The sequence below is a fragment of the Tinamus guttatus genome, unplaced genomic scaffold, assembly GCF_059628265.1.
Source record: "Tinamus guttatus ecotype Peru unplaced genomic scaffold, ASM5962826v1 Tinamus_guttatus_pri_ptg000244l, whole genome shotgun sequence".
Lineage (NCBI taxonomy): Eukaryota > Metazoa > Chordata > Aves > Tinamiformes > Tinamidae > Tinamus > Tinamus guttatus.
The window spans coordinates 875,141-892,343 of NW_028288778.1; the positions used below are offsets into that span (position 1 = coordinate 875,141).

At 43.4% G+C, this 17,203-nt stretch overlaps 1 protein-coding gene across 1 annotated transcript; it reads left to right on the forward strand.

Moving 5' to 3' along the window:
* The first annotated feature begins 10,924 nt into the window (after window positions 1–10,924).
* On the forward strand, window positions 10,925–16,102 carry PSMD7 (proteasome 26S subunit, non-ATPase 7). Its single transcript, XM_088526200.1, has 7 exons — window positions 10,925–11,031; window positions 11,151–11,242; window positions 11,989–12,081; window positions 12,858–12,955; window positions 13,324–13,404; window positions 14,833–14,924; window positions 15,618–16,102. Exons 1-7 carry the CDS (start codon window positions 10,958–10,960, stop codon window positions 16,054–16,056), a joined length of 969 nt encoding a protein of 322 aa, XP_088382326.1. The 5' UTR covers window positions 10,925–10,957; the 3' UTR covers window positions 16,057–16,102.
* Window positions 16,103–17,203: the final 1,101 nt, after the last annotated feature.

The window sequence follows — 17,203 nt, forward strand, 5'->3', positions numbered from 1 at the left end:
TCTGCTCCAGATATATAAAACAGCCAAATACCAATAAGCTACATGCAAGCAAAACAGTTAAACTATTGTGTCCCATAACTTTTGCTTCACTGTATTCTTCCATGTTTCCCTCGTTCTCTGTTTTTTCTACTTTTTTTTCTTCTAGCTTCTCCTGGCCTAACACAATAGCAAGGTTTTCAAAGAACCTGTTTCTGTTAAATTCATTTTTATCCTATTCTTCTAGAGCTCAGTGCTGCATTACCTGAGGACAGCCATGACATAAGAATTCAAAGTCTGGATATTTTACACTGCTGGCATTTCTTCCCTTCCACAACAAAACAAAAGCGGTAACAACCCCTCCCCAAAGCCACATGCAATAAGTAATTCCTGCACTCATATGCCCAAAAGCAAGTTATTTAAATACATATTATCAAAAGGTTTGATCAAGAGCAATTATTTTGCTGAAGGAAGAATACCGGAGAATGTATTTTTCCATTGAAAATGAAAAAAAAAATCAAGTCCTACTAAATTTTCACCTTGATACAGTTGCTAAAATCCCTTAAAAATACATATCCAACGTGAGGTTTTTGTACTTGGAGAGTAAAGGGTTATTCTTCTCACATGAAACTGAACTAAGTTTCACAGAACAACATTAACTACCTCATGCAAAGGTCATCAAAGTGCACACCGCAGCCGCTAAGCTTGCTGCTAAGAAAACTGACTTTTCAATCTGGTAAGCCTATACGCAATCTTAATATAACATACAGATGACCTTACTAAGCCTCTCTACCTTCTATAAATTTAAATTAATTGTATCATTTTATTTGAGTTCCCAACTTGCTGTGGTGTATTAGCATATTAAAATTAACTCTGCAGGCTGTAATCACTTTACCTTAATAAAGCAACTTACCAAGACAAATTTGATAAAATTATAGTACCCCCTTGTGGTGTTACCTTCATACCCCAATAGAACATTTCTTAATATTATATTCTAAAAAATCTTCTTCTATCAAGCTCAGTGGATAACTAATTAACCTTTTCCAGAATGCAGGAAGAGCCAAAGGAAATTAAAAGGACTATCACCAGAGTCTGAGAATGGATGAGCTCGAATGACATTTCTCCATAAATTGAGAAAGCAATCTTTAGTAGAGCCCGCACTCATTTTTATACCGACAAAGATGCCGTATCCGCCGGGAATCCTCCCATCCCCTGGGAAGAGGCGTTTCCAGTAAATCAGAGCGCTTCAGACACGAGGCCTTCCTGCGGCTGCCAGGCCCAGCACCTTCTGCAGCAACAGTCGCTCCCACGAAAGGAAACTATTTAAATTTGCTTCTCTTCACTCCAGTAAAATAATTTCCTCTCTTTAAACACAAAGAGATGAACTATATCTATACTACCAACATTTCTAAAATATACCTAATATATGAATTTCAAAACTAAATATCAGTACAGCTAATTTTTCATTTTGTAAATGAAACAACTGTCAAAAATGAAGAACTGATTTTGCCTAAACCATACTGAGAAACAATAGCAAACAAGATAAAAGCACTGGGTACGATAACAAAGCCTTTCTAAAGGCCCTACAAGACTAGGTTACTTCATCATTTCCACTATCTAGCCTTTGGTGTCACAAGAATTCTGAGGAATGCAGAAGGTTTAGGTTACTTTCACCCATAATCATCTGCATTCAAATAGCTGGAACCAATTTGGTGGCTATTGCCAGCACAGAGCATTGCTTGAGGAAAGACCTTTGCACGGGTCTTCAAAGTCAAGTTCTCTGCAAGCCCAGCCTAAGGCCGGGCAGGGTGCTCGGGTACTGAACACAGCAGCGGGGCACAGGAGGAGACACCAAGGGCTGACAGGGCCATAGGAACAGCTTGAATATCACATAATAATATTGAATTATCACGTCTTCAAAATTTCGCAGTAGGAGATTCTTCCACTAAGGTCAACTGCCTGAGTGTCTTGGCAGACAAGTCATAGGTGGTAAGGGAAGGATACTCTGAAGCAGGGTAAGGATGAAATTATTTGGTGGGATTCTATAGTATTGAAGGCCTAAAACTCTCAACACACAAGCATGTTAACTTTGGTAAACTTTTTTTTTTTTTTTTTTTAAAAAAAGGTATTCAGGCCCAAAAGTCTTCCTGCTGAAGCCTGTTTTCCACCAAGTAGCCTATCATTGCCCTAGCAGCCTAAGCCTAGTGCCCTGTATTATGTAACTCAAGAGTGCTCTAAGCTGAAGCTTGATCTATGCAGTGACTTGGGCAGCTTTCACAGGACTAGGGATTACTCTGTCCTGGGAGAGATTTTCTCCAAGGACTGGCAATAAGCACTTGGCTTTTTGTCCACAGCTGCGCTCATGGGGGCAGTAGAATGATTCACTCTTGACAATAAGAGTAATTCTGCACTTTTGCAGGAAGCAGAGTTTGTGACACCTGAGCGACCTTTGTCCCATCTTCTAATTCAGTGTCCCAAGGAAAGGCCTCAGCTCCCAACACAGCATCTTTACACTCCCCAACAGACCCATGCTGTTTCACTGGGTTATTACAGGCCACCCGTGCCCGCATTGTGGCTCCAGCAGCAGATGGAATCAGTGGGTCAGGGTTAGCACACTGGAGCTCAGATACCTGGGACACAAGATGAGCCCTTCGGAGGGTCCTCGAGTCAGCACAGATGATAGTTCACAGTCGGGGACCTTGTCGGGACAGTCTTCTTGAACAGTCCTCCAGAACAGCCTAGACACGGCCCGTCATTCCTGAATGCCACTGCCATCTGCTAAGAGCAACACATTATATTATGATAGAAGTAAGCAAAATTAACTAACTTTTGTCTTCATGACAAACAAAGAGACAAAAGAGAGAATATGGAGACAAAATTGCATATGTTCTTGATACTTGATTGCAGATTAAAGATAGAAAAAAAAGAGAAAGTCTTAAGGAAATATGCTTAAAGAGATTTTATTCAGACAAGATAAGCCTTTCTGTTTAACATACACAGACTATTAAAAAAAAAGTTTCAACCAAGCTGTATGGACCTGCAGACACAATGCGTGTCAGCATTTCTCCTTCCAGGAGCAAGGATAGGAGCATCATGGTTTGAGAACAGACTGCTTCACCCCTGCTTCAGCACTCGATTCTGCTTTCATTTTGCTACTGACTCTCTGCAATTCCATGGAAAGACATTATTGTTAAACAGCAGTGAGCGTTATTCTCACAGCAGTGCACACTAATAATAATTCAGTGTGGTGTCATGGAGGCTGTGAGCTCTGAGCTGAATTTATTTGAAAAATAAAGTTTGTTTTTTTTCCCTCAGAAATCTTTACTTAAGTCAGCATGGAACTCTTGTAAAAGATAACTACCAATAAGTCACAACTACTGAAGGAACAGCCTTTTTATTTTATTTTTTATTCGCTGCTCACCATGACAAAATAATATACGAGCCCCAAGAGACTAGAAGTGCATATCTATTTAAAAATTTGTATTTTATCTTTCGTGTGCTTCCAGACATAACATTCATGATCTATTTTTTTAAATTCTCCCCAGTGTCTCTAAGTAAAATACTCCAATTTTCAACTGCAATATACAATAATCAGAGATACATCTTAGCTGTGGTTCTATGTAACAGTTTACACAACTAGTCTTGCAGTGTTTTTGTAACCCATTAATAATTACTTGCTCCTGTAAAAGAAAAGCAACAAGCCAATGCAGTTTCAACATCTGCTTTTTCAATTTTTTTGGAGTTCTGGTGGACGTCTCTGTATTCCTTCATACATGACTAATAGGAGTGATACAAGACTAATAGGAAACATAACTGCAACTTCACTTATGGTTGGTTTCAGTTAACAGATGGTCTTTAAACTATCCAACATAAAAGCATGCATTTCAGAAAAACTGACCCCAAAACTGCTTCATAAAATAAAATATTTCTTTTTCTTTTTTCAAAGCTTTAGAATCTTTTAAGAGACTAGAGTGTAAGAGGCCCCAGGGTTAAAAAAAAAAAAAAAAAAAAAAAAAAAAAAAGTTTATAATTCCCAAGTTTAAATATCAGAGACTAAAGGTTTTACAATATGATAAGTATCAGAAGTAACATGCAGAGCTTTACAAAAAGGTGGGCCTCCTGGCCTAAACCTTTTTTTTTTTTTTTTTGCATCGTTTCAAATGCCAACATAAAATTACAGCAAAGAGATCTGAAAAATCACTTTGCTACAGATGATGGCCATGATAGGTCAACCACAGATTTAGTTTTCCATAAGCTAGTAAAGCAGTTACAGGGGGGAGGTATTTTGGCTGTTATAACAGCTGCTTTCTTCTGGTTAAGCAACTATCATGAGTCAGCCAAGAAACAGCATCTTTACTTTCTTAGTGATATGCTTTCATGGGCATATGAATTGGAGCGATTAAAGTGCGACTTCTACCTCCAAACTATTTAATGTAAGATACAGTGAAGAGTCATTTGCCCCCTACGCACCAATACAGTTGAAAACTGTTTACTCAGGCCTGCTGAAGATGTTTGGGGCAAGGTGCTGTTACGTGGTTCATACTGCGAAACATCACTCCGTGTTTGTCCTGTTCTAACTTTGCCATTATGATTCTGCTACTGACTACAGTTAAAGTGCAAGAGGCCAGATATACTCCTGGGTGTGTATTTAGTTCACGTAATACCACATTTAAAAGCTGTACAATAACTTTCCTACGAGTGGTTTTCTTACAGCATCACTTTTAAAACTCTATCTACAAAAGAAACCAAGAATTAAACCAAATAAGCAGCTATTGTTCAAAACACCTGCCAAGCCCATCCATCATATACTTGACATAATGTGGGGACAAATGGGCACTACTGCAGTAAATACTTACCGTGGTTATACGGGCACTGGTTTATGTACGGACAAAGTTTAATGTCTTTGTCCTTTTTCAGATTCGTTCTTCCAGATGTTAGGACCAAAGCCCAGCTGACATCAAAACAACAAAAGCAATTTCACACAAAATTTTAGATTATAAATTTAAGATTATTATGTTCCAAATTACAAAGTATTTGGGAGAAATCTGTCATCCTAGTTGTGTAATAACATTGGCCAACTGAGCCTAAGTGGACCTTGCAGACGACTAATGAGAATGGATGCCCCTCTCTTCCTGGAAGAGTTGTAGGTGGCAGCATATATATGTATATGTTTTAATATTCAGGTTTAGATAACATTCACTTATTGTCAGATTCTGAGCCCCTTTCTCACATATAGATATTTACTCTTGCAAGCAGTTCCTCCCACACAGCCATGCCTGTTAATTAAGTGCCCACACAAGCCATCGCTATTTCAGCCAAGATAGAAAAAATCATCTTATCTGCCAACATACAAAAACATTCAAAAATCACTTAAATACAAGTTTGGAAACAGATCAAGAACTGAAGTTTGCAAAATAGCTCTATACCTTAGCAGCATGGCTGTATTTTAAATAGAGTGTTTTTATTCCATCTTAACTAGAATTCCTTTAGCTTTGCAAAAAGGTGTATGAACACTCTTTAGTCCACTTAAAAAAAAAAAAAAACGCAAGAATTATTGCTCAAAAAAAGTTATCAACCAAACCAAAGTTGAAAATAAGTTTCTTTCTTTCAGACAATCTGTTTTTCCAGATGCATCATCAGCATCTGCATGTTAGTAATTTTTCATTATTTAGAAATGGAGTATTACAGGAACACAGCCAAGCTACAAGCCAAGAAGTCCAACACACACATTTTTAAAAATAGGGAATGTGTCTTGGTTATAGAACAAAAGAACTCATTTTATCACTTGGCTTTACCGCTTGAGAAAATGGCTCCTGGTGTGCTGAACTCCATGATAAATGTGCCCCCTCTAGATCTTTATTGCCCTTGTAAATCAAAGGACTGACAGCAGTTAATAAGAAAGCTTTTGAGTGGTTTTGAAGTTTTGCTTTGTACAAATAAAATCTCATATTAAAGAATTTGCTAGTCCTCAAGGTGTGGAAAAATGAGTATGACTAGAACCTGTTTTTTTTTTAACTATTCGTTTCCTCTACTTTCAAAAAAAAAATTATAGCAAGAGCACCAGAATAAAATAAGTAAATTACATTGAATTGAAATATAAAAAATAAGTCACTGACTCTAAATTTAAAAAATTAAGATCTTTCTGGCATTCATATGTTACTTAGGATTTTAGGCAGAACGCCAGAAGCAGACAATATAAAACAGGCAAGGTTTTTCCATGATTTTGGATTGGATACTGACCAAGCATGTATGAGGATTTTTTTAAAATAAAAAAAAATGCTGATAATATAATCAGAAATTAACGGTCAAAATTCCACTGCCATACCATCATATGAAGAACAGGATTATTTGAGTTATCAGCCTGTATGTCCAACAAGAGTTTGAAAGTCTGATGACAGAACTACTGCAATATTCACAGGTGGTCAAATCCTGTTTGGGACACAAGTTTTACTTACACGCAGAGCAGTGACAGTACACTGCAGAGAAGTGGAACGACTACAGCATAGCTATTTGAAGGTCAAACTAAGTAAGGAAGAAGGCTCAATTTATAATTACTGATAAATTAAGCTTTTTAAGATGGCATTCTAGAAAGACAGTAGGAAAATACTGTTCATTTTTTTTCAAATCTCCAAAAGCAAACTGATATATACTTGGAGGTCTGGGTTTTTGCAGGTAGCACTATGCACACTCAGGAAGGCATTACACCTTCAGCAGCAGCATTTCACTGAATTACAGTTCAACTAAAAATTTTAACCAATGTTGTGGGGGCTTTCTGCTTTCCTTCCATTGCCATTATCCCTGCTCAATTCCAGACAGTATCATCCCTCCTAAACCAGATTACAGCATAGCCTAGTCGAGAAAAATCTTAGAGGAAACTACAGATATTTAGGCAAAGCTAAACTTATAAATAAGGAAATAAATATATTTCCTGTCAAACTGGCAGCATGAAAGTATTAATTGACAAATTATCAACAGTTCAAAAGTAAGCCTACCTTCTCTTGAGAGGATTTTAAACACATTTTGAAGTGTACATCAGTAAGTATTACTGAACACTGTCTCTCATTTTTTTTCTTCTTTTTCTACCTAGGAATAATGAAGAAGGGATTCTCTTTAAGAACAAAAACAAAACAAGTGTTAAAGGAGTATATTAATATGTGTCACTTAGGATCCAAAACATCAGGCATCCATACTTCCCAGCTGCATGGATCTTTGGAAGCCACAGTCTTGAACATGCCACTTACAAGAAGAGCAGGCACTGGAAAATAGCCCAGGAAAAGCACATCAGCCCAAGTGTTCCCCCTTGTTGGCGAGTGCCCTCGTGCCAGCCCCGCCGCCCGCCCTGCCTGCAGCCCACCCCTACCTTGCTCCCCCGCTATTCCCGCACTTCCACCCTTTCCCGCTGGAAGCTCTCCAGCTGAGATCGCCGATGCAGATCATCAAACCCTCTTCTGAAGGAGGGCCAGCGATCGACCGGCCGCAGCTCCTTCTCGCACACCGTGAACACAGACACCCAGAGCTGCACACAGGCCCGCGGGCAGCGTAACGCACAGTCACCCAAGCCTCCAGGAACCTCCACGTTATTTTTGTAGGATGGCGGCACCTTCACAGAAAACACCAGCCCACGGCTAACTCTTACACTTGCAAAGAACACCTAGACACAGCGAATGCATCCAGTGAATCTGGGCTTTGCCAAGGCTCAAGATAAACAGACTCTTGGGTGATTTTTAACAACAAAGTTATTTGCTTTTTAAAAATAAACTATTAGAAATTTACTCCTCCCAATACTGAAAGAAGGCAAGACACCAAGTGTCCCAAAAATCACAATTCCTGTAGGCCAGCATTAATTGAATTAGAAACCAGCTGGCAAGCAGAGACTCCGGAAAGCCGTGCTTGATGGCTGCTCAGAAAATGCTGTCACAGTCTAACGAAGGCCCAAACGTGGCACTGGATGGTTTACAGAGATAAAAGTTCTCGAGTATGTACATTCTTCACAATTTGGATGTAAATACCACTTCCCAGCTGAGTCTCGCATTCCTGAAGCAGCAGCCTGATCCCCAGCGGGGAGGAGAGCACAGACCACGATGCAGCAGACGTGGCAGCTCCCCAGAACCCGCTACCGAGTTTCCCTCCTGCTAATGACACAACCGCTGGCAGCGGCAGAGCCTGCTCTAGAAAAGCCCCGTCCTTCTGGGCTACCACTGTCACCTGCACAAGGAGATACGAGCCGACAGCGCCGAACAAATCCAAGGGTGGGAAAAAGGAGACAGAGCGACTTCAGAAAGAATCCACAGGCTGCACCATTCAAAGCAACGCTTGATTTTTCTGCAAACGACTTTGAGGACTTCTTTTTCTTTCTTAATGGATTGCCATATCCTATTCATTTATGTCACTTCTGTTATCTAACTCGAACACAGCAGATGTCCACTGTCACACAGGGAATATAACATTTCTGTGTGATTGATTTTCCCCTTGAGGTTAAGGTCATTACTGGAGGAAAACTAGAAATTCGTTTTATATTTAAAATCATGAATTTGAATTTTAAAACTATTTCATGACAGCTTATTCTTCTCATTTTTCAAGTCAGAGATTTGCTTTTATTCTGTCTCTAAAAACAGCTATCTGCAAGTATCTTCTTGGGTTTTGAGGGAGAGGTGGGGAAAGGGAAAAGAGGGGAACAACAACCACAACAAAAAAGAAACAACAATTAATGACAGAATGACTTGATTTGTCCCATTTAAAGAAGAAAATGCACCTTCCCACTTTAGGTCAATCATCAGGTGTTCTATTACCACAGAACCTCTCAAAACTTCAAACGTCAGCTCAGCAATCACAAGCCAAATCATATATAGGTATTGATGTTTGCCACTCTACAGTTAAATTACATCAAGCACCGATGCAATCAACTCATTAGCTGGTTTTTATTGAGCACAAACATTCATTACTTACTTTTCAATTCTTTGATTAAGCAACATATTGCCTGTATTCCCAGTCTACATCTACCAGCTGATTAGCTCAATAATACTGATAATCTTCTCAAGTCAAAAGAGCTGGGAAGGGAAGTAACTGAAATCCCTATGAGCAGACTCAATTTACTCCTTTTGTGTATAACATCAATATACGGTGCTACTAGCAATACGGTCTGGCAAATGAAATTTCAAATGTGCTAAGTTAGAGAGTAATTTTAACAAAGAGCCACAGCAGGTCATTAAAATGCCCCTTAATTGTCTCTAGATCATACTCCGTTATCCTTCAACAACCTTCCTGGCATGCTGAGATTTTAAATCTCTCCTGACTGATGTAAGAACCGAGAGCAGCATTGAAGTGTGATTGTCACACACCGAGTCTGAATGCCAAAGGTCAGAACGGCTTACTGGTATGCTGGCCCACTGCTCCAAATTTTATATCTTTTCTGTCCCTTGGTTATTGCCTGACATGATTTAACAACTGTAATCCCTTATTTAACGATGTCAAAGGTTTTTAGGAAATTGACTGTATTTCACCAACAATATATTTCTTCTTGATTACAGAGTGGTTAAAATGATTTTAAACCAAGACAGCAAAATAAAGCAGTAATAAAATCAATAAAAGGTGCTTAAAACATTCCTTCTATTAGGTAATGGCATTTAAAATATCCGTAGCTTGTAATGGCACTTAGGATATGCCCAAAAATCAATGAGCTAAATTACTTATTGAACTAGTTAATTTGAACATTGAGTTTTATATGTATATTGATAAAACAAGCTACAGACGACCGGCTGGGTTTCAATTTCACGGTCAGATGTCTCCCTCTGCAGGTAAAAACCCTCTACTACTTCCAGCAGGAATTTAAAAAATAAAAAAGAAATACGAAAGAAAAACACTAATGTTAAGAGGTGTAAGCTCTAAAAACTCCACAAGAGGTCGCCGGCTCTTATAAAGTTTGTAAGTCATAGCTGATTTCAGGAGCAGCACTACTAAACCTTTACATTTCACCCAGAATATTCCCATTTGGTCAGAGCTGAGAAATAGGTGAAAATACACAGTATCACACAGGGTGAGTGCAGAAAATAAGCGACCTCAAACGTTGCGGAACACTGACAATACGCACAGCATTTTGCTAGTGTTTTTTCCCTTAGCATCGCCCCGGAGCAGACTCCGGATTCACATCCTTCGGTTCTGCTCTCTTCCGGCAGTACAAAGGACAAATCCCGTGCCCGAATCCTGCCCGGCGGCGGGAAAGGCCCAGCACGGAGACCGCACCTGACGCCAGAACCCGTTTTGAAGAGGCTCCCTCAGCCCAGGCACAGCTGACCCGCCCGCGCTGGTGCCTACACCACAGGACAAGTTATCCTCATCTGAGGAAGGTTGCCGCTCCTGGCAACAGCGGCGATCTCTCCCCCTTCACACAGGCGTTCATCACTCCAGAACCGGGGGAGATAACAGAGTTTTGCTGCGACACCCCGTCAAGTGCCGCATGGGGCCGGTGTGGCGCCCTGAGAGCTCCCACGCGTGGTTTCCCCACGCGCCCTCGGCCCCGCGGTGGGAAGGCGGCCCGGCGAGCACGGGGCTGGCCCAGGGCTGAGGGGACGAGCCCGCTGCGGGGCGGGGCGGCGGGAGGGCCCCGGGGCACGGGCCTGGGCACCGGCCCGCCGCTCCGCTCCTCACCTCCGCGCGCCACCACGTCACTTCCCCAAGATGGTGCCGCGTCACCGACGAGCGGCCCCTTCCCAAGATGGCGGCGACCTCGCCAAGATGGTGCCCAGCGCCCCGCTTCCGCCGGAGACCTCACCAAGATGGCGTCAGGCGGGCGCCGCACCTTCCCCTTCCGGCGGCGACCTCACTCAGATGGTGTCCGGCAGGCCCCGCCCCTGCGCGGGGCAGGCTGGGAGCGCGGCGGCGGGGAGCGGCGGGCGCGGGGCCTGCGGAGCGGAGCGGGGCGGCCGGGCTGGGGCGGCGGAACGGAACGGGCCGGGCCGAGCTGGGCCGGGCCGGGGCAGGCGCCATGCCCGAGCTGGCGGTGGAGCGCGTCGTGGTGCACCCGCTGGTGCTGCTCAGCGTCGTCGACCACTTCAACCGGTGAGGCGCGGCGCCGCGCTGAGTCACGGCCCGGGCGGCGCGGCCTGCGGGCGCCCTGGCGCGCTGGGCGGCGGGTCGCGCAGCACCGGTCGCTAACAGCCCCGCGTGTCTCCGCGCAGCATCGGCAAGGTCGGCAACCAGAAGCGCGTGGTGGGCGTCCTGCTCGGCTCCTGGCAGAAGAAGATCCTGGACGTGTCCAACAGCTTCGCGGGTGAGCCCGGCCTCGCGCCCTGCCCTGCAGTCGCCCCCTGTGCTCGCGCTTCCCAATCAGCCCGGTGGCAAACGGGACACCGAGCCCTTGTCCGCAGCCTGCGCCCCGTTCCCGCGGGAGCGCCGCGGTGCCCTGCGAGGGCAGAGCCCCTGAGCGGGCGCTGTCGGTGCCCAGCGTGGCCGCAGGGCTCGCAGCGACGCCGGGGCCGTAGCTGCCACCTGCGTGGCGAGGAGCTGCAGCGCTTTAGGGTTCACCTCTAACCCGGGCTGTGTGCGGTGGAAGGGGCGTTTTTTCCTTACGTGCATCGGTGATTGTTCTCAGATCTGAGCTCTGCCCACTTATACTCTTTGACTGATAAAATAACTACCCCTGTACTAAAGTGTCAATAAGTCTGCCGGGTTACATAAATTATCAAATGTTTTTGCAGACCGATCTTGCCTGAATTTGTATGGGAAGTTTTTTTTCTCTGATGCTTGGTGTTGTCTGCTGAGGATAAAACCTTCAGAATGTTTTGTGTTTCTTTGCTTCATTCTAAAACCAATTTAGTTGTAATGAGAAAGCTTCTGTAAGACAGAACTGACCAGGGCTGCAGTTTAGTCTATGCAACATGGTGCTGCAGGACAGTTTGAGCTGATTTAAATCCAGTCTCCTCTAGCAGCCAAAAATGCTCTAAAATATGGACTTTTTTGAATGTTTGTAGGCTGGAATTTGTTTTCTTAAACATTGATATTTTGTTTTATTTTCAGTACCTTTTGATGAGGACGACAAGGATGATACAGTGTGGTTTCTAGATCATGACTATCTGGAAAACATGTATGGAATGTTCAAGAAAGTCAATGGTAAGTTGGGGTTTCTTGGAACAACGGACGTATTCTGAGAAAAAACTTTTAAGAGCACAAGTATATGAGAAAGAATTCATAGTAAGGTAGGAAATGAGCAGCTCTTATAAGAAGCTCTTTCTTGCTAATTCCTTGCACGGACTCAGTTTGCATTACTGGTATTTTTTTCATGGGTTAATTTATGCAAATAGTTTATGTTCTTAATATGTTCATATATATCCCATTAGTTTTTCCAGGTGATTATTTCTACGGAATTTAAAATCTTTCTCTTGCATAGCCTTTTCTGCACAGGTGTGCCTCAAAATTACTGTTGTGCAAATGTACACATTACAAATTTCCATTTGAAATAATAATTCCGTCTGCACTTTGGTGCTGTTTTTAAAAACTATCATCTTCACTGTTTATTTTGAGTCTTTGGGGATGAATGTTAAGTTCAAAAAGGACTTTGGTCTTTCTAGGATTCTTGCATCCATGTGCATTGAGCTTTCAAGCTGACAGATCATATCGTTTGCAAAACTGTATAAATTGTATGAAATATTGTAACTTACTAAAGATACTGGAAGTATAGTTCTATGTGCAGAGTAAGAAGGGTAACACATCTTTGTAATTAGCCATGTCATTGTCTTGCCTACACAGATTGATTTTTCCCCTGCTTTACTCTCATCTTCCACAGACATCAGATTTCCTCCCTAGATTTGCTAATTCAATCTCTGTGTAAATCTTCCTGCTGTTTTGCTGTACAATTTTGATTTAGAATCCTTTCTGGTTTTGCTCAGCTAGAGAAAGAATAGTTGGATGGTACCACACAGGCCCTAAACTACACAAGAATGATATTGCCATCAATGAACTGATGAAGAGATACTGTCCTAACTCAGTAAGTGTCCAACCTGTAACTTTTCTTTTTCCCCATACGAGATGCCTGGGGTTCATCAACCTCTCCTGTAGTTGTTAGTGATACAGAATGTTTAAGATGGTGCCTGTGAAGCAATTGAGGGACTCGGATCACAGTCTCTTGAAGTAGTTAGCAGATAGATACCTTCTTTCCTGTGCTTGAGTTTAACATTGTTGAGCAGCCATCGTTATAGAATGGAGAGTTGGTTTCAGTCCCTGCTTGAGCAGGAGGGCTGGGCTAGATGATGTCTAGAGGTCCCTTCCAACCTCAACCATTCTGGGATTCTGTGATTTTTTGTTCTAGGCTTTGAAATACCTGCTTTCCTGAAATATTTACTTTTTTTTCATAAGGTATTGGTGATTATTGATGTGAAACCAAAGGACCTCGGGCTGCCCACAGAAGCTTATATTTCTGTTGAAGAAGTACATGATGTGAGTATTTAGCATACCTCGGTCATTTCCTAGGAAAAGGGTTTATGCTGAAAGGATTGCCTTATTTTCTGGGAGGTGCACATCCCATGGCATCTGACTGCTTTTGGATTTATGGGGAACGCTGTGAACGAGGGCCTGTGAACTGAGTTTAAATCCCAACACGAACATAAGCCTGCGTAATTAAATCTTTCATCCATCAACACTCTTGAAGGAAGAGGTGTGTTCTATGGTTTGACCTAAGGAATTCCACAGCCTCAGCCGTTGTTGCGATTCAGCTGCTGCTTCCCTGTTTCTGTCGTGTTTGCAGCCAGCAGAGTCCCCTCAGAATGCTGCTAACTCGTCACTCGTGCAGCTCGGCCCGCTGGCAGAAGGAGCTGCGCCGACTGGGTTGTCCAGCAGCTGGTGCTGAGCAAGTAGGTCAGGCAAGAGCAGCACTTGTTGGTCACTTGCAGCCATGGTGCACACAGGCACCGTCGAGTACTAGATCTGCTTTAGCTTTCGTTCACAGCTGTAGGGTTTTTTTTAATGCATTCTGGAGATCTGTAAAGGAGCTTGAGTCTCCTGCCCGTCTGAGGCCCTGGCTAGGGAGAAGCTGCTGTTCCCAGTGTTAAAAGTCTCGCAGGTGCAGGAGGTGTTCTTAGTTCTGGGAATTCTCAATAGTCCCAGTAGTGCTTTCTGTTTATGACTGTATGCTGAGCCAAGTAATATTTTGGAACACACATGGATAAATCTCATCCTCAGTAATTCAGCTTTTAAATCTCTTAAATTTCTTCCTTAATCTCTACAGCATAAACTGTCACTTGAATGACATTGCTCCGTATTTGTATTTCTTTCTGGAACTCTGTGTGTGTGCTTGTAACTTGCTGAAAGTGAGCATCAGGGTGACAGAAGGTATCCCATAATATAATGAGGAAGGACAGTAGTTATCATGACATTTAGCAGGATTTTCCATACTCTACCCAGCAGCACAGAAACCCGCAAAAAGTGTCTTAGTTGGAAATTATGCAGAGGCCAGGGAAGAAGTAATCACCAGCAACAGAGAACATGTGAGAAGTGAAGTGCCAGCTAAAGAGAGAAAACTCAAACCAGAGTCCTTGCTGATTTGGGGTTATATATAACTAGTTTGCTAGACTCACTAACATAGTTTCTAACAAGTTCTCTATGCAAAATGTTACGTGTTTAAAAGGCATCGTGGCACTTAATCTTCTTGCCTTACTTGCGTACTTCAGTCCGCTGATATTCTGCTTTGCTCTATTTTTTTCCTATTTTTCTCACCTTTTGCAGCTCCTGCCACGCAAGTCAGGGTTTCAGGGCCATTCGCGTCCCCCGGTCGAGCCGTGCCCGTAGTTTGCAGGGGCGCCCCTGCTCATAGGTGGTTCCTGCTCACGGCTCCGGTCTAACCGTGTCCCTGGGTTCTCGCCCTCGCAGGATGGCACTCCAACCTCCAAGACCTTCGAACACGTCACCAGTGAAATCGGAGCGGAAGAGGCAGAGGAAGTTGGTGTGGAACACTTGTTACGGTAAATGTTTTTACAAGGAAAGTTTTCTTATAACATTTGCATAGTGGTGAACAGGATCCATCTGGCATCATTCAGTGCCAGCTTCCTGGAGGAAAACCAGGTCTTTTGAAGCATGCTACTTAAATTTTAAAAGAGAATTAATTTAGCAGTCTTGTGATCTTATTCAGTCATTGATAGTGAAATGTGTGTTTGCTTAGTGAAATTTCAGCAGATGATGAAAATGCAATTAGTCTTTGTCAAAGCGTTAGAAGATTGCATTGCTTGGACTTGCTCCAAGCCACTGTACATCTCTCAGCGCAGTTATAAATGAAGTATTGCTGTTCTATCAGCAGTAGCTGACATATTAGCAAAGATTTCCTGTCCAAAAAAGAGTAGTCACCTTATATGAACTCTACAGCTGTTTCACCTGTCAAAAATCCTGGTGTTTTATTTCTAGACATCAGACTGGGATTATTCCAAAGAGAACACATGCATGCAACAGTATACAGCAAAAACAATCAACTGTTAGATCCACTTTCTGAGTGTACAAATGGAAATCAGTTTGTTCTCAGTCTTTGACTTGAAGCATTCAGTTTAATTGCACTTCATTTGTGCTTCAAATAGTAGTTCTATTTTTAAGCTAGGAAAAAAAAAATCTATTAATGTGCAAAGTAACATTTCAAAGCTGATTGTTTCTGTCGTTGGATGTTTCAGAGACATCAAGGATACAACAGTGGGCACTCTGTCCCAGCGGATCACAAATCAGGTCCACGGTTTGAAGGGACTGAACTCCAAGCTTCTGGACATCAGGAGTTACTTAGAGAAAGTAGCCATGGGCAAGCTGCCCATCAACCACCAGATCATCTACCACCTTCAGGACGTCTTCAACCTGCTACCAGATGTCAACCTGCAGGAGTTCGTCAAGGCCTTTTACCTGAAGACCAACGACCAGATGGTGGTAGTTTATCTGGCTTCTCTGATCCGTTCTGTGGTTGCTCTGCACAACCTCATTAACAACAAGATTGCTAATAGGGATGCAGAGAAGAAAGAAGGACAGGAAAAAGAAGAAAGCAAAAAGGAGAGGAAAGATGAGAAGGAAAAAGAAAAGGAGAAGAGTGATGCTAAGAAAGAGGAGAAAAAAGAGAAAAAATGAATTGTAGGGTTTTTTTTATTTGTAAATTAAAAATCTTGTAAACTAATCACTTGGCTGGATTCTTTTCCCTTGTAGAAATGATCCAAGCTCTTTGCTTGCCCGTATTTTGATACTTCATTTCTGAGCTCATCATGAGTAGCTGGATGGGTCTGTACACGGCCTACAGCCTTCCTCACGCAGTGTGATTGCTGCACTGAACAACAAAGGGGTAAAAGCAGGGCTGATGATTATTTATTTATTTAACTTTAGTGCTGTGTTCTTCCTCCGTATCCCCATTGCTCTTGTCTCATTCTTCAGTGGTGGAGGCCAACAGCTGAACAAGAGAGTGCTACTGCGGCGTGTATTAAATGTGAGACCTGTACTTGTGTTACCTGTCACAGAGTTTTCGCTGCTGATTTTATTGGTACCTGCTTTTGAGCCAAGAAAGCTCAAACGTGCCCCAGAAGCACTCAGGAGTGCAGGTGGGGAAAGGGCTGTTGCCACTGTTGCTCGCTCCCTTCCAGCTCGGTGCAGGTCCAGCTCGTGTACTGGGTATCATCAGAGAGGAGAAGGGGTAGTTGTTTTGTTACCTGACACTTCACATAGAAAAGACACCCAGGTGAAAGCTCTGCTGGGGCTGTTCGGGTGCTGCAGGGCTGAGAGCACGGAGGGAGGGATGGAATCGTGCGCGGGGCGCTACGCGGCTGGGCCGAGGGTTGTCCTTCCCGCGAGCCGGTCCCTCCACACAGCAGCTGTGCAAGGTGAGGAGCGGCGTGTCCAGGAATAACGTCCCTCCAGGGAGCGGAGGGTCACTGCAGTGAGGAGCTGTGGGCTCCCAGGGCAGGGTGGGCCTGGCTGAGGCTTCCTCACCCTGGAGTTTAGCCCAGCAGGACGACAGGGCGGCCAAAGCCCCCTCCTCCATGAGCAGCACAGTGAAAATAATACAAAGTTGCAGGGTTGCAGCAAGAACCCCAGGAATGTGGGGTGCCCAGCACCCCCAAGCCCTGTCCACCGGCTGCACCCTGAAGCCACAGCTGGGTTCCTGGACCACCAGCGCCCTGCACTGCGCTCAGCAGCCTCCAACTGTACCTGCGCGACCTGAATCCCTGCACTGCATCCCGACCCGGCTGAGCCGCATCCCGACCCGGCTGAGCCGCAGCTCCGCTCC

Coding starts and splice junctions, on each gene's coding strand:
- PSMD7 (XM_088526200.1), top strand. CDS start 10,958: ATGCCCGAGCTGGCGGTGGAGCGCGTCGTGGTGCACCCGCTGGTGCTG. Junction 12,956..13,323: donor AGAGATACTGTCCTAACTCA/GTAAGTGTCCAA, acceptor TTTTTTCATAAG/GTATTGGTGATTATTGATGT. Junction 14,925..15,617: donor GGTGTGGAACACTTGTTACG/GTAAATGTTTTT, acceptor TGGATGTTTCAG/AGACATCAAGGATACAACAG.